Here is a 27,122-nt window from a genome sequence, read left to right as displayed (position 1 = left end):
TAAAATGGTATGGCTGAACTGAAGCCAAAGACAATTTATTTACACCAAATGACAATGAACATTAACTGAGACTAGTACTAAGTATTTCCATAAAACAGCCTTTTCCATGGAATGTTTTATTTAACAGATCGTTTTTAAACTTTAGAATTCTCAAGCACAGGGATAATTCATAATGAAACAGTTTTTATAACAGTTTTTTTTTCCCTTTATCTACCGGTTTCATTTTTGGAAAACAATTTTCAAACTAAACTGAGTTAGTGAATTATAAGAAGAATTTTACTTGAAATGTTCAGCTGTGCATAGGCAAACACATCTCACAATATAAAGGTAACAGGCTTTTACAGTTAGCAGGCCTTTAGGTCATACACTAGCCCCAAATGATAAGGAATTTCAAGGATTTGCTGTTCATTAGGTACACAATATTAGATCTAAATTTTAGGCTTGTTCCATTTCTAACAATTACAAGGGATTTGTAACTACATGAAGTGAAAATACAATGCAAAACTGTAAAGATATTAGCAGTAAAGAATTAAGAGCACTTCACAGGCAAGGGACCTGGTTATAACTTGAAGGCCATACATTACATTACTCACTGTAGCTTTGGAAGGTTCACCCACAAAACTAAACATAGTTTGGCACAAAACATTGCCTGTTTAAGACAATTTGCACAGCAGAATTGATTAAGCACTGTGAATGTGGAGAGGGAAAAAAAGGGAAGTAAAATAATTGAATTCAAATTGCCTGCTAGCAGTCCATAGAATCTCTACTTCATCTCTATTTTATGAACAATTACATCATAGGATTCTTCTCCACTATGAGCCAAGAGTTTTGTTTTTCCAGATAGGACATTTCCAAAATTACAAATTAAACAAATCCAATAGTACATTATAGAAGATAAATACTTGAGAAGTTCAGAGGAAAAACAACTTTTAGGCAATTCTGAAAATAGTTTATTACAAAATATGATACAGTCTTTATAGATTTGTGTCCCAATCTCCCATAACTCACACACCTTGAAGATTGTAAAATATCTATGCAAATGCCCATACAAATCTAAGCTGTACAGTACTTTCAATCCTCTTACATTTACAGAGCAGTTTGTCAGGCAGTATTATAGTGGAGTAGAAACAGGCAAGTCACTCTGTGGACATCTGGCATTCTTGCAGGTAGCATGATTCAAATGGTTTTTTCAAGTGGATCCAAACAACGCAATAGTTGTTGAGAATCCACCACATTTTAGCGATCAAAACCATACTGGGGCGAGGAAGAACAATCCAGGTCAACACAGGGTTTTGTACTTGTTACTTCTTATTTCTGGGCTTTAACTCTTCTGCAGCATTACGTAGAAAAATGTAATTTTTCTTTTGGGGATTATAAAATTCATGTCCCTAAAAAGGGAGGAAATATCAGTTATATTAGAAAAAATTACATTTTGAGAATTCAATTCTTAAACAAGCAACAGTTTAATTTAATAAGAATTGAAAATAGCCCCAGAATGTTACATGTTCACCTACAGGCACAGCTCCTTGCTGTTTTCTTTTCTAGATGAAGGTCTAATACAGTTAATTAAGACAAAGGCCTGACTCAGTCTCTTCAGAGTTAGAAAATCTTCAAAACACTTCAAATTCCACCTTAAATTTTCTTCATGTTATGGAATAAGGTCAAACAGTAATTGATTTTATTTATCCAAGTAATAATATATAATTTATGCCAGAATTTATAAACTGAGTTTTTAAAAATGTATATACTGAAAAACCTAATTTTTTTAGTTAAAGTTGGAATATGAATCCTTACCTTTGACCAGTCATAGCTAGAGGCATATGCAAATATGTTTCCATTGTGATTGAAACAACAAGCTGAAATTGGCTGATCTAATTGTTCCGAGGTTTTTAGTTTTGTCCTTGCGTCTTTGTCCCAAAAGCTGAATCTACCATCAGATCCTACAGTTGCAAGGGTTCCATGAACAGGATGAAATGCTATCCCATTCACCTGCAAAGAATTGTATATATTATAAGAAAGAGAAGGTAGAATAATAGCGAGCAGAGGCATTTTCAATATATGTGGGACAAACCCTTAGGTTTAAATTGGAAAGACAAGAGAAAATTTTAAAATAAGTATTTAAAAGTACCTATTAGAAGGCCATTATCATTCTAGTGTTAGCCACTCTGGGAATGAAAGACAAAAATGAAATCATACCTGCTGTCAAGGAAGTAAATAAAAACATGTACAAAATAAACACAAGGTAATTTCAGGGATGGGGGAGGCTCTAGCAGATAAGGGGATCAGAAAAACCTCCTTAAGGAGGAGGTGCTTGATCTGAGCTTTGGAAGAAAACTGAGATGAAGTATAAGGAGGGAATGCATTGCAGGCATAGGAGATGTCTGAGCAAAGCCATAGGAGAAGGAATGCTGTGTCTAAGGAACAGGAGGTAGGCCAGAGTATGTGAGGGAGAAGTAATGTGCAATAAGCCTGGAGCTAGAAGCCAGCTAGAGCCAGATTCTGAAGGGCTTTTTAAAATTACTAACAGTGGAGCTGGTGTTGTATCCTGGAGGCAACAGGGAAATGATGCTTCTTAAGTAGTGAGCAGCATGATTAAAATTTGTGCTTTAGGAATATCAATGTGGCAAATGTGGAGAAAATTACCTGGAGAAGAAAGAAACTGGAAGTGAGAAGACCAATCAGGAGGCTATTTTATTGGTCTAGCTACATGGCGGCCTGACTTTGGATGGTGACCATGGGAGTACAGAGGCAAGAGATATTGTGAAGCTAGAATCAACAAGAATTAGGAACAGACTGGGTGTGGAGAGGAAGAAAGAAGAAAGAGTAGAGAATCAGTCCAAAGCTGCAAACTTGGGTGAATGGAAAAATGATGGTACTCTTAATTAAAAAACATTTACTAAGTGCCTGGTCCTATGCTGGGGACCAGGAATACAAATTTTGAAAAAAGTAAATATCAACAAAAATGGAAAAGTTAACAAAGGTAAGAGTGGAGTGGGGATAACTACTTTGGACACGTTGAGCTTGAGATGTCTAAAAGACATCTAGTTCTAAATGTCCAACAGACAGCTGGTGATGAGGAGATGGAGCTAAGATCTTGGAATCATTTACACAGAAAGACTAATTAAACCCAAGAGTTGTGATGAGGTCATCTAGCAAGAGAAGAGAAGAGATTGCAAGGCACAGAGGAGGGGACATGACATGGATGATGACTCTGTACATAACTCTATACTTCTATAAAGTAGACTTTTATAAGTACTTTCGTAAAGTATTTATATAAAGTAGACTGACAGTGATCAGGTAGAGGAGAATCTCAAGAGAACAGTATCATGAAAACCTAGAGAGGATATTCAGGAAAAGACAGTGGCAAATGCTGCAGGGATGTCAAGAACAGAAACTGAGAAAAGACCATCAGATTTGTCAATTAAGAGATCACTTGTATCTTTGGAGAGAGTAGTTTCAGGTGAATACTGAGGTCAGAAGTCACATTGCAAAGGGTGAGGAGTAAGTAGAAAAATGGAGGCCATAGCCTTGGCTGTGAAAGAGAACTTGAATGAGATGATACTGTCAAGTGAATGTTTTTATTCAATTCATTTTTAAGAATGGGAGATATCTAAGCATGTTTGTAAGTAGCAGGGAAAGAGCAAGTACATAAAGAGAGAATAGGGAAAGGGTGATGACTGCAGGGTCTTTATTCATTTCAGACACAGAAGAAATCCAGCAGTTGTAGTGTTCTTCAATTACACAGTGATTTTCATCTTATCTTGTATGTGGGGATGTGTGTACAGAAGCTATAGTTTTTAGCTGTACTTTAAAAAATTATAGGGGCAGCTAGGTGGCACAGTGGATAGAGTACCAGCCCTGGAGTCAGGCGGACCTGAGTTCAAATCCAGCCTCAAACCAAACACTTGACACTTACTAGCTGTGTAACCCTGGACAAGTCACTTAACCCCAACTGTCTAAAAATAAAAAAATAAAAAATAAATTATAGTCACTTTCTCTAAATACTTACAGCATAGATATCCTGAGGAGCTGAAGTATTAGTTCCATTAGAACGATGACATTTAAAGGTGAAGTTATCTTTTGCACTGAAAGAGAATGTTATTTTAACTTTTTAAAAAACTTTTTTTTAAAAGCTTCAAACAAAAAAAAATTGCTGAAATTGATGCAGTGATACTTACGGATTTGGTGGATTAATATAATGAATAGCAACTCTTCCTTCAATACTTCCCAGAGCAAAACCAGTAGGCTTATTCTGTTTGTCTTTAAAAATGGCAACACAGCGATGCTAACAATACAAAGAATCACACAAGGTCAATTATTTAACTCCATTTTAAATCATAACGTGGAAGCTAACAAAATTTGTATGTTCTCTGGAATATGCATTTAAATTTTTACTGATATATTTTGTTTCTACATAATTTACATTTCCAAACATACATCTCTACTTTTTCTTAAAAAGCCATCTCTTATAACAAAGGATTTTTAAAAGAAAAAAAAAGTTCAGCAAAACCAAATAATCAGTGTTTCATACTCACAGACCTTCACTTATGCAAAGAAAGGAGGGAGAGGCCTTAGCATCTCTTCCTTGGGACCAACCTTGGCCGTTCTAATTTCAGTTTTGATTGCTTTGTTTTTTCCATTTACATCGCTGTAATTACTGTGTATATTGGTCTGTTTACTTTACTCTGTTTCAGCTCATCTTAAGTCTTCTCCATCTCCTCTGTACTCAGCTATTCTGAAAGCACAGCACTATCACATTACATTCATGTAAGCCTGTTCATCCATTCCCCGATAGGAGGACATCTACTTTATTTCCAGTTCACTGCTACCACTACAAAAAAGTGCTGGGTATATATTGGTGTATATGAGTCCTTTTTTATTTTTCAGAAAACCACATTATTTATGTTAACATGTAATGGGTTTTTTATTGTTTTTAATGAATTTATGTCCTTTGGCCACTTTATTTATTGGCTAATTTAACTGGTGTTATATATTTGTATCTTTTCCTAAAAACTGTGGACATCAAACTTTTCTCATTGATATTTGATGTAAATATTTCCTTCTTTTCTAATTCTAATTATTTATGCAAATTTAAAAAATTTTTATTTTCTTTTATCATCTCCTTTACCTCTTATTTAGACAGTCTTTTCCTTGCTATCACTATAGAAGGCATCTGATCTCATTTTAATTTTTTATGGATATATTTCAATCACTTTGTCATTCTGAGTTTATTATAGCAAACAGAAACCTAATTTCTGCCAAGTTATTTTCTAATTTTCTCAGCAGTTCTTATCAAAAAGCCCTTACCCTGAGCAATTTAGGTTCTTGGCTTTATCAAACATGGGGATGTCATTTTTGATTGCTTCTGTTTCTTATCCAATCTGTTTTCACTACATCAAACAGTTTCGATGGCTTTGCATATAATATGGCTTGATAATGCTATGCCCCCTTCATTTATACTTTTTCTCATTAGTTCCCTTGAGAGTCTAGGTAAGATGCTTTTTTCATAACAACCCCATGTTGATAGAGGAGCATCAGTATCTTGACAGCTGAATTAAATGAGGCCCAGAAAAATGTTCAAACTGAGGTCTTACTCCAAGGAGACAACTATATATTTCTATACTACTGGGTATCTAATAAAGTAGTAAGTCACCCCCTTTGAATGAGTATTTTAGGATTTAGAGCTAGAAAGAGATCATCCAGTTCAACTTCCTCATTGTAGGGATGAGAAATTGAATCCCAGAGAGGCAAACTTTTATACTGACCTATGCTATTTCATAAATCCAACTATATAGACTATTTTAATTTTTCTTTTATTTTCTATTGTAGTATACTATCATACCATAAATTGCTTAAGAGGAGACTATGGTCCAAAAAGACTTAAGACATTTTGGGAAACAAATACTTCTTCAATATTTTAAGGATCCATGATTTCATTGTTCTGGGTACTCCTTCCACCGACACATACTTCAACCCTAAAGGAGATTGTTTACATGTGAACATGTCCAAACTTAGGCAAAAAATGTCTTCATACAAAAGACATAGGGACAGGGACCAGGGACAGAATCTGTCAGACTTTATGCTTTTCTAGTAGAACCCAGGACTGCATCCATGCCACAGGGGATTACTTTTCTCCAAATATGAATTATAAAATTTGAAAAAAAAAGGAGAAATGACTACATGAAGATCTAAATCACTGTATTTAATTGCCTCAATATTCAATATTACCCCCTAATTCAAACAATAAGATTTTCGTTACCTAAAAATTTAATGTTTTTCTTTCTAATACTGATTTATATAACTGCAATACGCTCAGAATTTAATGTAATGTACATAACTTAATACCAGTTTAGATAAAACTTCCTTGACCCTCCCTAGAGGAAGACTTTCTGTAGTGTATTATTTACAAGCACAGCACCTTTCATAAGGTAAGACCGTAAGTATTCACTGATGTGATGTGTTGCTGCTTACCTGATGTTTAAGAGGAGATTCTATTCTCCTGAATTCAGAAGGCTGATTTTCTAACTGATAAACTATCAGTCCTCTCTCAGCAGTAGCTACAGCTGCCATGGGGTAGACCTAAAGCCAGAAATGAAGAAAAGATGAAAATGCATACTCAATATTAAGATCGAACCATTCTCTTAAAAGCCATTTCCTTTAAAATGAAAGAATATGCTTCCTATAGCCAACTGTTAGAAGTAATGCTATTCAGTCATAAAATTATAAATATGGACTTTATTATTATTTTAAGTGAGAATTTAATCATTCCATACTATTAACACATTCTACTATAACCTGAAAGGTAAACACTTGGGAGACATTCTTACGCCTAAAATTGATGACCATTCACAGGGTCTCTACTTCATTATAATATAGCCTTCAAATTTATTATTAAATGTTATGGTCTAGATACTATTTAGGTAAAGAAATTAGAAGTCTAGCATGAAATGGCTCACCACATCAGCACAGTAACATCTTTCAGGCAGTTGCAATGTCATCATAGGACTTGGTGACCGTGTGTCCCAAAACTAGATAAAATGAAACAGTGAGCCTTTGGTTAATCAGAGCTCATGGCCAAATCATATAAATCTTGCCGTATCTTTTAAACTTCAAGGACATTATCTCGTCAGTGTGTTATACCTTTAAAGTCTTATCCCAGCTTCCTGTCATCACACAACTATAGTTTGGTGCTTTGATCCAATGCACAGTTTTCACAGGAGCATCATGCTTTTCATAAACAAACAAACAAAAGAAAAAAATCGATTAGAAAAGACAAGGTTGGTGGTGAATACTAAATATCTTCAAGATTCAGTGAAAAACTTTTTCAACTGAACATTCAGGTTAATGTTAATATAAAGAACAATGAAGCTCACACATTCAGGTTTCTGCAACCCCCTCCCCTACCCCATTGCCCCATGATAATCTTCATGAAAATACACAAAGGATTTTCAGCTGGAAGGAGGACCAGCTTAGCTTGTTCAATGCACTCATTCTACAGACAAGGAAGCTGAGGCCTAGAGAGATGGATGGTAAATACCAAGCCTCTCCTTCAAATTCAATGTACTTTATACTATAATATGCTGCCCCAATGGTGATCTCAAGGTTCTATCACTGGCTCTTTTCTCATCTCTCTATAGTCTCTCTCTTAGTGATCTCATCTATCCTGATAGTCTGATTATTCTGATAATCACGATCTCCTAAGACTATATACCTACACCTGACTTTTCCCCAGAGCTCTAATACCATAGCTTTGACTATCCGTTGGGCATCTTCACTTGGCTGTTTCAACACAACCCCAAGCTCAACATCAATCTTCCTTCCTACCCACCTTCAAATTCTATTTCTGTTGATGGCTTTCCCAGTCACTCTGGTCCATACCCTGTGAGTCATTTTTGATTCTTGCCTTTCTATCCAGGCCAGTCCTCACTGTCATAATCTGGGGAGGAGGCCAGCCATCCCCACCAGCTACCAACTACTACTCACAAGGCAAACCTTCTAGCCTAGCTGAATGAAGCAGGAGGGCACCCTGAGGGGTACAGAGGAGGCATGTCAAACTACACCCTCACCACCTCCCTTCAGACCCTGAAGGAGATAGCTGAGAATTCTGAGCCCAACAGCTTTTGGAAGAGCAATACTGCCACTCTTAAGTGCCTGTAATCATCATCTTGAGAAGCTACCCCTATGGAGATGCAACCTGGTAACAACTCCTGAAGGAGATAAATCTACATTTGGTGAAGACCTAGAAAAGAAAGTTCCTATCACTACAGTCCTTCGTACTGTCAATATCAGAAAAGGGTATCATTTCATTAGTGGAATGACATTAAAGAAGAGACCATCTGCTTTGCTGCTGTACCCAAAGGACCATGGGACCTTTCCATCTGACTGGCAGCTGAAACTTTTCACGTGTGTTGTCTCCACCAAAAAATGTGAGCTCTTTTACTTTTTTCTTTGTATCCCTAGCACTTAGCACAGTGCTCTGAACTTAGTTAAGTGCTTAATACTTCAATTCATTCATTCATTCAGTCTATTCTTAATATTCAAACAATTGTCAAGTCCTATTGATTCTCTCTCTGCAACAACTCTCTCAAGTGTGTCCTCCTTTCCATAATCAACTGAAATCTCCCCAGTGCAGGCCTTCATTAATTCTGGCCCTAACTACAGCCTTAAGTCTATCTTCTATTTAATGAATCCTTGAATTAGACATGCAAGGAATATTCCTAATACTCTGCTATTATTCCACTATTCTGCTACTCAAAAACCTTCACTAGCTCCAGCTTGCAAAATGAAATATCAACTCAAGATCCTGAATCAAGGCCTCTCAAAATGAGGTTCCAATCTACTTTTCTGGCATTATGCCATACTACTCCCCTTCATGAGCTCTGTGGTCCAGTCAAACTAGAACTTCCACATTCTCATTCAGGCCTCTTCTGCCTTGGTGCCTTTGCTCATGCTGTTATTAACATGAGAAAGCAGGACGGTTGAGCTGATGGAGCAAGAAATAGCACTTCCTGCCAATAATCCTAAGAAATGCACATGTCTTCCTCAATTTTGTTTAACTCAAACATTTATTAAGGACCTATTACATGGAAGGAATTGTGCTAGGTGGTGGGCATACCATGACAAAAAGCTAATTTCTACTCCTATGAAACTCCTGCAGGCAACATATAAAAGCAGGGAAGAACCCAAGCCTCTGCACTGATATTTCTAATACTGTAGTTATGAACCTAATTGTGTTAACAAGCAGGGAAGCAAGAAAGCTAGGTCACTGTGGGCAAAAATCCATTTTCCTTTATACTATAGTCTGAAAAAATGTTACATGTGACAAAAAGCAATAATTTTAAAAATACTTTGAATAGCCTCAATTGTTTTCCCACCTCAGATCTCTTCCCACTCCAATCCATTTTCCATAGAGTTGACAAAGCAGGTTTCCTAAAGTGCAGGTCTGACCATGCTATCCCTCTTAGTCAAAAAAATTAAAATAGCTCCCTACCACCTCTAGAATGAAATACTTGGCATTCACTTGGCATGTAAATGTAACAATACTTAAAACCAGTTTAGTATTTAAAGCTCTTTACAACGAGGCCTCTTTCTCTCTTTCTTGTCTTCTTACACATTACTCTTTCCAACATACTCTTTGGTCCAATGACACTAGACTATTTGCACTTCTCCACACCAGGCTCCTCACAACAGCTGTCCTTTATTCTTGTCCTTCTTATTCTCCTCACCTCCACCTCACAATTCTTAACTTCCTTCAAGACTCAGCTCAAATGCCACCTTCACCAAAAGGCCTTTCCTAGTCCCCTCAGCTGCTTCCTCCTACCCTGTATTTACTCACTATGTATCTTGTATAAACCCACTTATGTATATGTTGCTTCTCCTATTAGAATGTAAGGACCTTGAGGGTTATAGGGCAGTTTTCACTTTTTCTTTGTATTATTAGGGCTAAGAACAGTGTTTGACAATGGGCTTAATAAATGATTGTTGACTGACTGTGACATCAAATTCAGCATTTTCATACTATCACTTATAATATTTGTGTGTGTGTGTGTGTGTGTGTGTGTGTGTGTGTAAACATATCAATACAGATATCTACATCTATGGAAACACACACAAGAAGTGGACAAAGTAGAAAAGATATACATGACCTGAAAAGGAGGTGGACTGGTCATGTAGTGAGAGGGAGGGTCAACAGTTAAACACCCTGCATTGGTTTCCCATGAGAAATGAAAAGAACCATAGGAAGGCCACCATTATCCTGGTTATAGTCTCTACAGAGGATTTACAAAAGGATGAGAAAGGCCTTAGAACTCAATCTAATCTAACTCTCTGATTTTACAGAGAAGGAAACTTGGACCCAGAGAGGATACGTGACTTGTCCAAAGTCACACAGCTACCATAAGCTGAGCCAGGATCTGAAGCTATATACTCCAAACCCATCATTCATGTATTATTCTGCCTCCCAAAGTATGGACAGATTTATAGTCTGCACAGACAGAAGAAGCACTGCCAATAAAATCACAGATACCTCCAAGTGTTTCTAGAACTGCATCTGAATACTGGAAGTTAGCTCGTTTAGTAGTGTTTTCAATGAAAAAAAAAAGAAGAGGGTATAACAACAATTTTATATATTTACTAAGATAATGAGGGTATGAGACAAAAACACTTCCTCTAGACTACACAACTAGAATAGCTGAAAAGCAACACCTTACATACAATTAAAATTTCCTTATAAAGTCAAGCCACCTAGGGTACAATTCTGTTATTGTGTACACATCACTGCACACAGAGGACAGGCCTGAAGTATACCAGTCTATGATAAATACAGCAAGGAACATTCTGTCACTGTAACTGGTACCCACTGTATTCTTAAATAACAGTATAATAAGCCAAATAGCATCACAATGAAAATGAATACTACAGAACAATACTCCACTTGAGACAACTTTAAATTTTTATTTGAATTTTATTTTCAGGTCTGTATTCTCTCCCTCCCTCCTCCCCCATCTCTTAAGGCCTCTCTCCCTCCCCCAAAAGCAAGAAAAACAAAACCTGCTACATACACATAATCAAGCAAAACAAATTCCTGCACTGGCCATGTCTTGTCCATTCCCCACAATGCTCCTAAAAAAGCCTCAGTCTGCGTTCTGAATCCATCACCTTTAAAGAGCTTTTATTACAAAGAAATAAAACTACTTAAGGATGTTTTACCCCTTTTACTCTTAGCAAAGGTTAAGTTTATTAATTAATTAATGTTATTAATTAATAATATTATTGTATTAATAATATTAAGTTATATTACCTGTGCAATCTGTATAGCTTGGTTACTGTTGAGGTCCCACATTTTGGCAGTTTTATCACAAGATGCTGTAAATACTTTACTCCCATCCTAAGAAAGAAAAGGCAAGGAATTGATTATTCTTGTTATAACAAAACCAATTCAACTAAATTAACAATTAACTTTTCTTCAAAATAAATTAAGTATTTTGGAATCGAAGTACTGAAAATTATATGACTGTGGAATCACAGAAACAAAGATTTAGAACTGGAAGGGACTTAAAGATCATTTAATAAACTCTCTCATTTTAAAGATGAGGAAATTGAGGCCTATCTAGAATTTAAGAGACTTGTTTAAAGTCACACAAATAGTAAGGTAGCAGAGCCAGGATTCAAACCTAGGTCTTCTGAATCCAAAATTAGCACTCTGTTATGTAATGTTCCATTTGATTTAATTATCTATTTTTATCTTGCCTTCTACAACTCTAGCTTTGTATTTCCCAGCACATGTAGAAAAATCTCACTAAAATGGAATAAAGTCTTACTTGAATTATAAAGTATGTGTAAATAATAAATTTAGTTTTGGTATACCATTTTCGGCACTAAAGACAAATTGTATTAAAACTTTTGTAAATTGGCTCAGTGATACATAAAGAAATATGACTTAGTAAACAGAGTACTATATTAGAAGTACTGACTACTACTTATGTCACTGATTCCAACAGAAATTTACCACCATCCCTCCCTTTTTCTGTCCTGTCCCTGTAATTCTCCATCTACAAAACTTAACAGTATCTTCCCTTCAAACTTTAGAACTTTATAAGGTTAATTCTATATATGTCCTTAGAGATACCACAGGAAAAGTATAATCTTTCAAAGTGTTCTCTGAGCATTATTATTTCTGGTTGCTTAGCTCTAACTGCAGACACCATTAATTTTGTGGTCAATATCACAGAGAAAGAGATGGTCAGCTCTACAAAGCTATTCCTTTAGGTCTATCTTTTCAAAGTGAAAGAGAGCCTTCTGTTCCTTGGGGGATCAAATTCATGGGACTGAGCAAGAGAATGAGTGAGAACCATTTGGAAAGGCAGTGAGGGAGGGGGAGAAAAAGAGTAAAGAACATACCACTGCAGAGCACAAGCAATTCAGTTTTATCCCAGGATGGTGATAGATGCTCACTGCCTTTACTGCTATCACTGCAGATCAACTAACTAGTGTCAATCACTATGCTCTTCATCCTAAATATCACTAAAAGGGACAGAAATGCCTACAATGTTCCCTAAATTTGGTCTAAGCCACAAGAGCTATGTCATCCCAGCAACATGACAGAGACATGCTTCATACTCCTTCCTCTGTTAGCCCCCACTATCCGGCTGACAAATGGGAGGCAATACGATGATTTAGGAGAGCAAAGGCTCTTGCCAAACTCACTAGTAAAATGGGGGGGGGGGTGTCTGACTAGCAGGCCTCTTAGGTGTCTTCTAGCTCTACATTTATGATCCTATGATTTCAACTATCTCATAGGGGACACTATCGAGACTTAATGGGCAAATATAGGTGCTAGGGAACTTGGTCATTTATATAATGCTCATATGTAGTGTACTAGATCCAAAACACCACAGAATTTAAATTAGTAGTATCTGAAATAAATGAAATTTATTGCATTGAATTCTGTGATTTATAAGATTATATTGCTCAATATGTCATTTCAGATTCTATTTTTATTTATTCCAACAATTCTCACACTATTTCCATACTAACATGTATTAGTCATACTATAGCCAAACTGAAGTACTTTCTGTCCCTTGCACAGGTCTACTACCCTTAGGTCTGGAGGAATCCTTTACCTTTTAAAATTCTACTCATTTCTTAAGATTAAGCTCATATCACATCTAATTAAGAAGCCTCCTCTAATTTTCAATCAGCAATGTTCTTTCCTTGCACTGACTTTAGGTAGCATCTTGTACTTTATTGCACTATTGTATTACATTGTGCTTGAGAGGCAGTGTAAGAGCTGGTCTGGGATTTAAGAAGAAGTAGACTGAGTCCTATTTCTAAAACATAGGAAATTTGTAGTTCTGGGCAAGTCCCTTAACCTCTCAGTGTCCCATACAACTTTCTTAAACTGTAACATTGCAGAGTAGTTGCTGATGTGCATTACTAAAGGGATTTTCCTCATCGGTATTACCCTATATCAATGAAATTACAGATCAAGCCCCCTGAAAAAGTTATATTCTGCACAAGTCATTGTATAATTTTGTATATTCCTGCCTCCACAGGGCAAAGACCATGTCTTAATTTTCTTTGTATCTCTCTCAACACTTAAATAAAAAAATGTTCATATAGAATGTGTACTTAAAAATGGAATAAAGGTAACTGTTTACATAAAAGAACAATAAATTAAATTTCTACTTTTATCTGTTTTCTTTTCAGAGTGTTTTCATTTCTATTATTTGTTCTTACAACAATTTTACAACAACAGAGTAGGTTATTCTGCTTATTTCCCACTTTACATATAAAGAAACTGAGACATGAAAACAGTGACTTGTAAAAGGCCATATTATTGATTAGTGCTCTGTTTTGGACTATCATCTAGATTTTTTAAATCCTAGCCCACATGAATAATATTTATACATTTTAAAGTATAAAAGTGGCATTTTTATTCTTACATAAACTAAATATGAACATGAAGGTATGGTTTAGTAAATTATGATGATTTCTTCTCAGCAACTGGACTCACCTTTAAAAACTCACTGACATTTTAATGTGTATTCTACTAAAACATACCCAGAAATTAAAAATAGATTTCATAAAATAAACATCAAATAATGGCATTTTTAACAATTGCTATGTTAGTAGAAAAATGTGTTCTGAGCAGTGTAAATTTTAAAAGAAAAAAATCTACCCAAGTATCTTTAGGTAAAAAAAGTGGTACACTATTTAACATTTTTTTTTACACAAAGCATCTTTCACTTTATGAGATATGTATGATGTAGGAAAAGTTCTTTGCATCCTAGATCAAATAACATACTGTCAAACTTGAGAAAACACTAAACTTATACTGAGAAACAGGGACTTGTAACGAAGAAGGAAGGAAAGAGTCTCTTGATGTTTACCCATTTCAAGTCATTAATGGTTGTGGATAACAATATACTTCAACCGTTAAGAAAACTGTAGAAACTGATAGATACATACATCACTCCAACAGACATCAAGTACAGGCCCTGTGTGCATCTGCTGGGCTTTTGGAATAGTTTGTCCATTATCCTGAACTTCCCAACATCGAACCTGTATTAATAAGAATAATTAATATTACTAGAGCAATACACATTATATTCAACTAAATCTGATAATGAATAGGATAATATTACCCCACCTCTCCCACCAAAAGGAGGGAACAATTACTCCTCTTACAAAAATGATGAAAAGGACGTCAATAATTATGGACCCTAAACCTACTTTCTCATCTCTATAAAAATCATTATGGGAATGATCTACACATTTAAGCTTGGTCCCAAAGAAGAAACTACAAATGTACCTCCCTCCCTTCTTCGCAGAGATGAGACTATGTATATAGAACACTACATATGCTGCTAGCTTAAGCTGATACATTAGTTTTTCTCCATTGCTCTTTAAAATTTCTTTTTTATCCTTTGTTATAGGGGATGGTTCTCTGGGTGGAAGAGAAAGGAGGGATATATTTGGAAAAGGTAAAAAACAAAAGTTTTCATTAATTTTTTAAATGACCCACATTACATATGTATTCATGGTAACCTTGATAAAAATACAAAAGAACTGGCATGCTTTTCTAAAGTAAACCACATCTTCATAGTCACACAATTGACTGGAAGGTGGAGAGGATACAATATTGTTTTGTTTTTTATTACTGATTATAAAAAAAATTTGACTATATAAAGCAGAACATACTCCCAAAGACTCTCCATTCTACAAGGTGTCTCTAATGAATATATTATTCTTTGGGGCAACTAGAGAGAGATATATTTATTTAATGATCTTTTGATAATCAATAGCAAACATGGCAGAACACAGTCATATGCATGCTTGCTCACCAAAAGGTCAGAGAAGATGTTCTATACAGAATCCAAATAGAAGGTAAGTCTTCCAGATGCTATTTGTAGATGACAGTGCTGACTGCATCAAGTTCCAGAATACTACAGAGTCTCCTCAATGAGATCCATTATCACTCAAAAGAGATAGGCCTAACAATCCACACAGGAAAAGCCAAAATGATAAAGAATGCCTACTGTCTAGACTATGATATTTAGTTGGATGGGCAACCTAATGAGTTAATCCATTAGTGTACATAGCTGGGACAGGAATTGCAAGTGGACAATTAGCTAGGCCTAGAGTTCAGTAAGAGAGCAGGCTGGACTGCATTTGGGAAATTGCACAGTGCTTATGACATTTCCAGGTTGATAGTCATTCAGTGACGCTAATATAGCTGCAAGTCATTAAACAACAGAACCTCTGAAGAATCAAAATTAATTTTAAGTAAGCTAAAAGGCAATGGCAATTCACATGGTTAAGAGTAAGTAGGTATTGCGTATTATCAATGATGACTGACACGGGCAGCAGTGTGCAAGATCTCATTCACGAAATATTTTTACTGAAAAAAGGAGGCAGGTGCTCATACAGCAAGGATGACGGCTGGTGTCCACAGAATGTTAAAAGCCCTAAGTTAAGGTGCTCTGGCAGTTGGCTAGCTCTTTGGTGGGAGATTTATGGGAGGACAAAGAAAAGAATCATATACAATCAGAAGGCATGGGTGGGTTGCAATTTGTACTGTGTGAGGCATCAAAGTACCTACAACAAGAAGATCATGGATCCACTGCAGCATTTAAGAATTAACAGTATATAATTTAATTATACCTGGACTTATTTTTTTATATATATATATACGGTTTATAGAGAAGACTAATTCTTCAGTATTTCTCTGATCTTTAAGTGCATGAATGTTTTGTTTCCTTCTACTATACTCTGAGATACTTCAATTTCTAGAAGATGCAGCAATGCATCATTTATCCAAGGGTATAAGGGGAATCTGGTTCACAGTGGAAAATTTCACCCTTCCTCTCAGAATTTTTGTACCCTCATTATGTACACCAAATGTGCTTATCATGTTACTGGTGTATTTGGAATTGAAAACATTTCACAACAGATGGTTGGAGACTATTCATTTAAAGTAGTACAAAATAGGGTGTTTAGGCCTCTGTGTACTATATCTGACAACTTCAAATTCAAATAATGGAACATAAACCGCACACCTGATTTAAGAAGGTGAATCAATATACTATATAGATAATATTCATCAATATCAAAATGTTTTAAAGGCTGTATTTATGAGGTTGCACATGATTTACTTTATCCTGCTAATAAACAGAACTAGAACAGGTAACATCCTAGTATGTTACAGGTTTAGAGGTTCAAAATTAGTCAAAGACTCTACATAAAGATTTCTCTCTTTGCTCATAAAATACTGTTTTATTAGCCAGGGCATAAATGCCATAGCTAATATGCCAAATAATGCCAAAATAAAAACTCACAGTCAATTATAATGATCCATATGAAAAATAACTCATTTATATAGCTTTCACTCATATACCACTTACATCATTGGCCCAGGATCCTGCAATAAGAAAGTTCCCTGGCAATGTAGGCGGGCTAAAAGAAAGACATCCAATACTGTCATCAGGAGAAGATGTAACTTCAATATCCTGTAAAGAGAATTTGTAAATATTATGTTAAAGCTAACCTTAAGTACCAAAAATGTAATATGATGCCTTTCCTGGTCTCCCAACTTCTAGTGTATCTCTCCCCTCCAAAATTATCTTGTACTTAACTCTGCAAGTTATTTTGCATAAACTCATGCGTATATGTTGTCTAATCCAAAAGGATATAAGCTCCTGAGGTCAGGAACTGTTCAGTTTGTCTATGTAACTTAAGCACCTTGTACAATGCCTTGCACACAGAAGGTGCTTCACAAATACTTATTAATTTTGTCAGTTTAATTGAGCTCTTCCCTTTCTGTCCCTAAACTGAAGAGATCCTCTGGCCAAAATACTACATAAGTGCTAAATTCATTTCTGCTATAAGAGATATGACAATCTTCTCTTGCTTCAGTATTAACAAACACATCATGATGGTGAAATTAGAGCATAGCCTCTCTCATAACTCAAATTCCTACTTTCTTCAATGTGGATGCCAGTTATAGGAAAAGGTCACGTTCATTACCTTCATAGGATTGTGATTATCTGTTGCTGTGCTACCAAACATGCTCGTCCCACTGGTTCCAAAACCCGAGGTTGTTCCAAACAAGCTCATTTTGGTCCTAAAAAAATAATGGAAAGTATTCATGACAGCCTTTTTCTTAGTATTACATATCTTTGGGAGGCAAATGCAAGTAGTGAAATTGTGTAGTACTTTATATCTAATGTATTTCATCATGATCTATTCAGTATTATAGTCATTTGCATCTGTGCTATAACCACCTACTGGAGAAGGGCAGAAACCCTGTCTTATTCATCTTCCTGTTTTGAGAACTGTGCTCTGGGCCTGAATAGCACTTATACTGAACAAAGACGGGAATAGCAGTCTCCCTCAGATAATAGCAGGATTCTCTTTATGAAAGTAGCCTAAAGAATTGTTCAATTTAACTGATCTATTTGTTTTAAAGTTTTTAAATTTATAATTTAAAATAACAATTAACTGTCAATTAAAACAAACACATAAAACAAGAAGCAAAATCTTACTCAAACTCCCTAGCCTTTAACAAGGCAAACACAAAAGAGTTAACACATGATAAATAAGCATTTTTTGTTTGTTTATGTCCCCTTCTAGGAATGTCCGAAATTCTACTACCTTTAGCGATGTTTGTCTTCTTTGGTAGAGACCAGGAAAAAAAATGAAAGAAAAGTAAAGAAAAATATACACATATAGTATAGATACAGTTCAGGCAGTGATGATTTCATTCCGAATCACTTAATATCTATATTTCCATACTTGCTCGTGTTTCATTTTAAATGAATATAATAAAATAGTAAAAAAAAATACTGTGATTCTCTACTACATTAAAATACTCTAATTTATTCAGTAATTCTCAAACTGCTGGAAACACGTAATGTTTTTTTTATTATTTTTTTGCTATTAAAGAACAATTTTTAATATTTTATAGAAATAGGCCTTTCTTTTTGATGATAATTTTAAGATAGCATCCTTGAAATAGAATCTGGATTGATTAGTTGTATGACTCTTAATAAATATTGCCATGTGGTTCTCCAAAATGCCTGCACTTGGATAAATACTAATTGTTCATTATTAATGGCTGGATAGACCAAGTCAACATAATAAAAATGACAATACTACCTAAAATTAATTTTACTTATTCAGTATCATACTTTACTGTGCATTACTTTATATTGTTAGGGAAAAGAATAATCTGGAGGTGGTCAAGAATCTCAAGGGCAATAATGAAAACAGGCGGGAAGGAAGAGGCTCTACAACACCAGATTTCAAACTATAGTACAAAGCATTTATCATCTAGACAATATGACTAAGAAACAGAAAGGCTGATCAGTAAAACAGATTAAATACACAACATAAATTCATTGATTACAACAGGGTAAAAACTCATTATCTGACAAGAACTGTTGAGAAAACTGGAAAACAGTTTGGCAAAAACCGGGTAGAGACCAACATCTATCTTGCACTGTTTTCCAAAATAAGATTTATATGGATACATGACTTAGTTTTAAAAGGTGACATCATAAATTAGAGGAACAAGAAAGAAATTATGTTTCAGATCTATGGATATGGGATGAATTCATGACCAAACAAGTGAATTATCATAGCAGATAAAAATGCACATTTTTGATTGCATAAACTTGAAATGTCTTGTAGAAAGCCAATACAAGCTAAAATTAGAAGTACAGCAGATAAGCTGGAAAAATTTTTGCAGCAAATTTCTCTGATAAGGATCTCATTTCTAAGATAAGGAATTGATCCAATATTATAAAGATAAGAGCCAGACCCTAGTTGATAAATGGTTGATAGGAATAGGCAATTTTCTAAGGAGGAAATCCAATCTATGAATGCCATATGGAAAAAATCTCGAAATCTCTAATAATCAGAGCAATGCAAATTAAAGCAAATCTGGAGTTCTACCTCACACCCGTAAAACTGGCAAAACTGACCAAAAAAAAAATGACAGAATGTTGGAGGACATGCAGGAAGACACGCAAAGCACCACCGGTGGAGCTGTAAACTGGTCCAAGCCATTGTGGAAAGTAATCTGGAAACATGTTCAAAAAGTCATTAAACTATGCACACTTTCTGACCCAGTCATACCCCGCATGTATACCTCGTATAGCTCAAAGACATCAAAGAAAGGGGGGAAAGATCCATAGGTACCAAAATTTTATAGTATTTCTTTTTGTGGCAGCAAAGAATTGTTGTCCATCAATAGGAGAATAGCATATGAATATAATGTCATATTATTGTGCTATAAGAAATAATAAAGGAGATGGTTTCAGAGAAAACTGCAAAACCATTATGATCTAAAGCAGAGTAGTGTGCAGAACCAGGAGAGCAATTTGAATAACACTGTGAAGACAAACAACTTTAAGAAATCTTATCAACACAATGACCAACCATAATTCCAGAGAACCCATAATGAACCATGCTACACTCCTCTTGATAGAGAGGTGATGGATTCTGAGTACAGACTGTGGCATATATATTTTTTGGACATGGCCAACACAGGAGTTTGTTTTGCTTGATTATGCACATTTGTTACAAGGGTTTTGTTTTCTTTTTCCAGTAGTGGTGGGGGATGGGTGGGTGAGGAAGAAAAGAAATATTTTTGCTCACGGAAAAAAATAATTTAATTTTAAGAAATGCCTGCACCAGTCTGCAATTAATGCATGTGTTTACCATCTTCCAGCACTGAACTGAATAAGGTAAGCCACTAATCTAGGTAACATTTCAGATCTTACAGCTAAACTTTTAAAAAGCACTTTGTTTTGTTTGTCTACCAAGAATTCTGAATTAGCAATGATTTGAGTTGTGGTAGGGTGGGGAATTTACATTATTTGATACTGAATTTTCCCCTTTTGTATTTCTAAAAGAAATTTTGTGAGCACAAATCTGGTTATTCACTTATAACACTAAGCTGATGCTCTCAATCTCCCCCAACTTACTACAATGGGCTCCCTCTACTGCAGTCTCTAAAGGAAGACCAACAACTGAATAACATGCTAATTACTGTAATCAAAAAGAGAATGTCACCAAAAAAGGACTGAATATATATAAGAGATTAAAAGAAGGGTTTTATTTCTTGGCTTCATATCTTCCTGAAAGATGAAACTGATTAGAAACATCCACAAGCAAAATATTTGATGGTTAACAGTAAGAAACCTTTGCCTTCAGAGGGTAAAAGATATGCCTTGAATATTCTTCATGGTCTTATCCTTAAAAGCAACAAAGATGAGAAAAGTTCAGGTATCAGAGCCAAATTTCACATAGAGGGCAATGGATAGGGAATTACAAATTCTAGGTCACAGCTCTATACCATTCACTAGAGCATGGTTTGCTCATCTACAAAAGGAGGGAACTGCAACAGTCCTATTACTAGGACTATATTAAAAAGGCATTTATTTGTTCAAAAATATTCGTAAGATAAGGATAGCTTCAAGCTCACGTTCTTAATTGTCCACTTGACATTTTAAATCATATGCCTCAGACATATCAAATAATTCAGCTTGTTCAAAACAGAACTCATATTTCCCTGGAAACCCATCCTTCTCTCAAACTTTCTTATTTCTATTGAAATTCTTCCAGACTTCAGGTTCCTAACTTGGCATTATCCTCAATTTCTCACTTACCCCTCACTTCACATAGCCAATCAGCTGCCAAATCTTGCTGTTTCTACCTCCATAATAATATTTCTAGAATCTAATCCCTTGTCTCTACTCACACAATCATCAACCTGGTTCAGGCCCTTATTGCTTCTCCACTAGATTACAACAGCTTCCTAATTGGTCTCCCTGTCTCAAGCCTCCCTTCAGTATTCCATCCTTCATGTTACTACCAAAGTAATTCTCCTTAAACACAGATCGAACATGTCATTCCACTATTCAATGAACTTCAGTGTTTCCCTATTGACTCTAGAATCAAATATCAACTATTCCTTTAGCTTTAGAACTCCTTCACAAGCTGGTCCCAATCTACCCCTCTCTAGCCTCTTTATATATTATACTCCTTCCCACTGTTGGATCCAACCAAATTGGCATTCTCTATTCCTCACAGGCCAAAAGTCCTGTCTCTGTGCCTTTTCACTAGCCATCTCCCATGCCTCGAATGTACATCCTTATCACTGACTCATAGAAGTCTTCTCTTCCTTCAAGATGCAGCTCCAGAACCACCTTCTACATGAAGCTTTTCTGACCTTCCAAAATGCCAGTGTCCCCCCCATTCAAACTACCACGCAGTTAAAGCATTTTGTATTTGTATTCAGTTGCTTTGTCCACTACCTTTGTTAGTGGAGTTGTGTTCTTTGTATTTTTATCTTTAGAGCCTAACAGTGTCCTGGTACATAATAGCTGATTAATCAATACTTCTCGTTTTATTGACTGATAGGAACTGGACATGTGATTTCACTAGCACAGAGAAATTCCAGGTGAGGAAACTCCATCTTACAAAACAGATTAGTATCTTTTCTGAAACTAATAGCCTTAGAACCTAGGCCACTGAGAGATTAAGTGACTTGCCCGATCAGAATCACACAGTCATTATGTATCAAGAACTGAAGTCTTCTGAGGTCAGCTCTTTATCTAAGAAGCTACACGGCTTGTAAACATAGCAAAAAATAAACAAAACACACACATTCATACTACAAATAAGATGTTTAACAATTGGGAAATGGTTGAATAAATTGTGCTGTATATATAGCAATGCAATAAAATAGTACTGTACTGTAAAAAATGGAAAGAGAAATAAAGAAGTATTGAAACTAACTCAAAGACACTAGAATTAGAGAACCATGCGCATGAACTACAACTTCATGAAAATAACTAAACCTTGTAATTGCATAGATGACAAACTTTTTTCCCTCTTTTTCACTTTCTTTTTTTTTTATTAATTTATTTTTCAACATTCACTTTCATAAGATTTTGAGTTTTAAATTTTCTCTCCCTCCTCCTCCCCCCTCCGCAAGACGGGGTGCAATCTGATATAGGCTCTACTTACACATTCATACTAATGGGAAGAACCACAAGAAAGAAGAAACAAAACAATAAAAGAAAAGGAGAGCAAAAATTCCATCTGCATTCAGACTCCATAGTACAGACGACAAGCTTCAAGGAAACACAGAATATAAATTATTATTACTTGGCTAAAGTTAATTTTTTTCTTTTCTCTTTTAAAAATAAAAATGTAGGGGCAGCAAGGTGGCACAATGGATAGAGCACCAGCTCTGGAGTCAGGAGGATCTGAGTTCAAATCTGACCTCAGACACTTGACTCTTACTAGCTGTGTGACCCTGGGCAAGTCACTTAACCCCAACTGCCTCACAAAAAGAAAAACTGAAATGTAAATAGTTTGGATTTTATGGTTTAATTTGAGGTTCATTTCCATAGTCTGCATGTTGCATATTAAGATTACAATAAATCATTTTTTAAAATAACAAGAAAAGGTTAAATGGAATAATCCTTAGGGCCTTAAGATACTATAAAAATCTATTCTTTCTATATAATTAAGACAAAAAATTTTCCCCACCTGAGTCCAGAAATAACATCTGTAGACTGTATCACACAATTTAAACAACATTTTATATTAAGTAGTTGTTTCATATGTACAAGTTTTATCTCTCCTAAGAGGCTGAAAGCTCTTTCAGGGCAGGAAATCATATATTATACCAATCTCTGTCTTCCTTTCCTAACACCTAGCACAGGGTTGGACCCACAAGAGGAACTAATCAAGACTTGCCAATGCCCAGAGGCAGTATTGTATTATATAATAAAAAGTGCAATGGATTTAGTCAGAAAATTTAGGATCCATTCTCAAATCAAACACTGGCCCTACAACTACAAGTAAGCCACTTTATCTCTTTCATTCTCAGATTTCACTTATGTATGATAGGGATAATTCCTGCCTTACTTATTTCACAGAGTTGGTATGAAAAAGTACTTTACAAAGTGCTATGTGAGCTACACTTAGTATAGGAGTATTATAGTTGTAAGGACTTTAGGATTATCTAGTACCAATTTTAAAGGGCAGGAAATTATCGCTTTAAAAAGTAAAGGACTTGGTCAAAGTCTTACATTGAACAGAGTGAAGACCTGGGACTCTTGACTTATATCCGTATATCTTTCATTACACAGAATTTTGCTATTTTCTCTTACTCCAATACCCTGATAGATCCATGATGCTAATGGTGCAGGTACTTTGTCGAGCAGTATAGATGGGAAAGCTTCCAGAGTTTGGCTCTAATCTATCATTTCAGCCTTCTCTCATACAACTCCCCTTTACTCTCTTCTTCTTGCCCTGCCCTCTGTCTTGAGGTTTGTTTATACTATCCCCAATTGCTAGATCACTTTTACGCTTTCTCCACCCTCCTACCCTCACCCGACTCCAGCTCTCTTCCTTTCAAAGCCCAGCTCAAGTGCCACTTTACCTAAGAAACTATCCTGTAGCCCACAACACCCATACAAAGTGAAAAATTATCATTCTCCTTAAACTTCTCATAGCACTTGCCTGAACCTCTCCTTGGTACTTACTTCCCCTTTAATACAAGTAATGTTTGCCCATACTCCATTAGGATGCAGGGGACAAGAACACCAATATGAATGCTATAAAGAATAACAGATAATAATAATAGCTAACATTTATATAGTACTTACTATGTGCCAGGCACTGTGCTAAGCACTTTACAATTATTATCCCATTTGATCCTCACAACAACCCTCGGAGGTAGGTGCTATTATCATTCCCATTTTACAGATGAGGAAACTGAGGCAAACAGAGGCCAAGTGACTTGCCCAAGGTCACACAGTAAGTATTTGAAGAAGAAAGTAAGGGGGCAAAGAAATTCTCTAGGAAAATTTGGGGGAGAGATTACTTTCGGCTGAAGCAGGAAGAGAAGAAAGGGGAAGGGATCTGACAAGGCTTCATAAAGAAAAATTCATAAGAATTTCAACAGGTAGAGATGACGAAAGCATGAGAGATAGCTTGCACAAATGTGGGAGAGGTTAAGAGAAGCTCTAGATTACATCTAGTAATGCAAATTGGCTAAGGATCAAATAAGATTACATGCTGAGTGTTTCGCAAATTTTAAAGGGCTTTACAAATGTTAGTTATTATTACTGTTAAAAGAGAGCAGCTAGGTGAGGCAGTTGATAGAGTGTTAGGCCTGGAATCAGGAAGACTCATCTTTCTGAGTTCAAATCTGACCTCAGACACTTTTTAGCTGTGTGATCCTGGGTAAGTCACTTAACCCTGTCTGCCTCAGTTTCCTCATTTATAAAATAAGCTGGAGAAGGAAGTGACAAACCACTCCAGTTTCTTTGCCAAGAAAGTCCCCAATGGGGTCATGAAGAGTCAGACACAACTTGAACTGACTGAACAATAACTAAGACATAGAGGGAAATAATGGGAAAGAAGGCTCACAACATAGGTAGGCAGGAGCCTGAAGGTGGGAGGCTTTAAAGACTAGGATGGGTTTTTATTTTATCTAAATGGCAAAAAGGTGCCACTGAAAGCTTTTAAGAGGGGGAATGTATATGATATCAAACATGTGCATAATGTGACAGGCAGAGTGCAGGACTTGAAGTCAAGAAGACATAGGCTCAAATTCAGACCCTGACACTTGACAGGCAAGTTACCTCTCTGAACATTTGTTTCATCTCTGTAAAAAAGGGGTTAATAAAATTGTAGCAACCACCTCACAGGATTGTTGTTAGGAGCATATGAGAGATAAATTACAACTTTGGAAGCCTTAGGGTGCTAGGCAAATATCATCTATTGACCAGAGCTATGTACTAGAAAGATTATTTTAACAAACTTAAAAGGGCAGAGCCTGGAGGGAGGCAGGCACCAATTAGGAGGCTCATATACTAGTGAGAGGCAGTCTAAAGATGTGAATTCAGATGGGAGTCCTGCAGTGCACAGGATGCTGATAGTATCACCAGCTGCTTCTGTCCATGCGCTTCCCTTTTATTTGAATGGAGCCTCCTTGGGATGAGGGCCTGTGCAATACAAAGAACACTCCCTAGTTATGGAATCAGACCTGGCTTCTGATCCCTGCTCTGAACATTAACTCTGTACTCCCGGCAGAGTTATTTGAGCCTCTTTTCTGTAAAAAGATGCTACCTGCCCTTTTCAAACCTTAAAGTAGTTGAGAAATGTGAGTGATGGTTGTTATTTTCTACCTTGGTACAGTCTCCAGTATCTAGCATAGGACTTTGTAAAGAAGAGACTCTTCCTAAGAACTGGCAGCTCTGATACAGTGTAGGGAGCTGATTAGGGGTCAGAAGCCCTCCAGTTTGAATTGCAACTCTTCTCCTTACTTTGTGGGTCCTTTAAGAAAAATGACTGCACTTCTGTGGCTTCAATTTCATCTGTAAAATGTGAGATTGGGGGGAAATGACGACTTCTCTTGCCAATTATTTCTCCTACTGATTATGGCTTTATCATTTCCCCCAAAATCTCTTACCCTTACCTGGAATGCTGTTTGGGGATGAACAGGAATGAACCCTTCTCCCAAGGCTGGTACATGCGGACACAGGTGAAAGAGCACCAGGCCTGAAGTCAGGAAGACCTGAGTTCAAACATGGCCTCAGACACTTACTAGCTGTGTGACCCTGGGCAAATCATCTGCTCGCCTCACCTGTAAGTTCCTCATCTGTAAGATGGAGATGGTAACACCCACCTCCCAGGGTTGTTGTAAGGATTAAATGAAATAATTTGTAAAGTGCTTAGCAACGTGTCTGGCACATAGTAGGCACTACATGAGTTAGTGGTAGTAACATTACTATTATTGTTAATCCTCCTCACAAGCTCAGAGGAAAGAACATAGGACTTAAGGCCAGATCCATGGTCGGATCTTTCTCAGTTATGACTGAGGGCCAGTCTCTTCAACATCTTTGGGGCCCCGATTTCCCTCTCTGCAAAACAGGGACAGCCACACTTGCAGAGATGCAGCGAAGAAAGCATTTGCAAAGCACTCCGGCGGCGTGAGCTAGGAGGTCCAGGAGAGGGGCCCCGGCACAGCCGGGGAACTGAGGGCAGGGTCGGGGCACAGCGGGGGGCGGGAGCCCGGCCCAGCAGGACTGGAAAGCAGCGCGCGACGGGGAGGGGGGCGCGCCTAGGCCGCGAGACCCTGGGCCATGGGCCGTCTCCCCCACGCCGGGGCCGGGCTGCGGAAAGTCCCCTTCGATGGCTCCGCGTGGGGCCTACCTGAGAGCTGGGGCCGCACCCGGGCAACAGGAAGAACCAGGAGAATTTCACTCCGCGCCTGACGCGAAGGAAGCGAAGGCAGGAATCCGAGGAGAGTAGAAAGCCTTAGGATTTTCCACCGGCTTGGAGGCCTCCGAAAATACTGGACTCCCCAAGAACCGTTGAACACGCATGCGCGTCGGAAGCCGAGCGCCTCATTCCCGGAAAAAGGGGGAAAACGAGAGAGACCGGGGGATAGGCTGGCTTAGCACATGCGCAGAAGCCCCGCCGAGGCTAAACGGAAATCGTGGTGCCTGGTATTGATGGTTGTCAAAAGCAGGGAATAACGTAAGGAAGAACAACCCAAGTAAAGACAGTTTATAGAATTCAAAGTTCCGTTT

General features: G+C 36.8%; 1 protein-coding gene across 1 annotated transcript; it reads right to left on the bottom strand.

The window, feature by feature from the left end:
- On the bottom strand, positions 1-26,955 carry RAE1 (ribonucleic acid export 1). The gene is made up of 12 exons (XM_020981443.2): positions 26,743-26,955; positions 17,527-17,623; positions 16,905-17,009; positions 14,470-14,562; positions 11,300-11,386; positions 7,141-7,227; positions 6,957-7,028; positions 6,472-6,579; positions 4,179-4,285; positions 4,010-4,085; positions 1,795-1,989; positions 1-1,388 (listed from the first exon to the last, which is right to left on the bottom strand). The coding sequence occupies exons 2-12, from the start codon at positions 17,614-17,616 to the stop codon at positions 1,302-1,304; spliced, it is 1,107 nt and encodes a 368-aa protein (XP_020837102.1). The 5' UTR covers positions 17,617-17,623; positions 26,743-26,955; the 3' UTR covers positions 1-1,301.
- Between the last annotated feature and the right edge of the window lie 167 nt (positions 26,956-27,122).

This window comes from Phascolarctos cinereus, unplaced genomic scaffold (assembly GCF_003287225.1).
Source record: "Phascolarctos cinereus isolate Bilbo 61053 unplaced genomic scaffold, phaCin_HiC Scaffold_2;HRSCAF=192, whole genome shotgun sequence".
Classification (NCBI taxonomy): Eukaryota; Metazoa; Chordata; class Mammalia; order Diprotodontia; family Phascolarctidae; genus Phascolarctos; species Phascolarctos cinereus.
The sequence above is the reverse complement of the archived record's forward strand: the minus strand, read 5'-3'. Positions and strand labels throughout refer to the sequence as shown.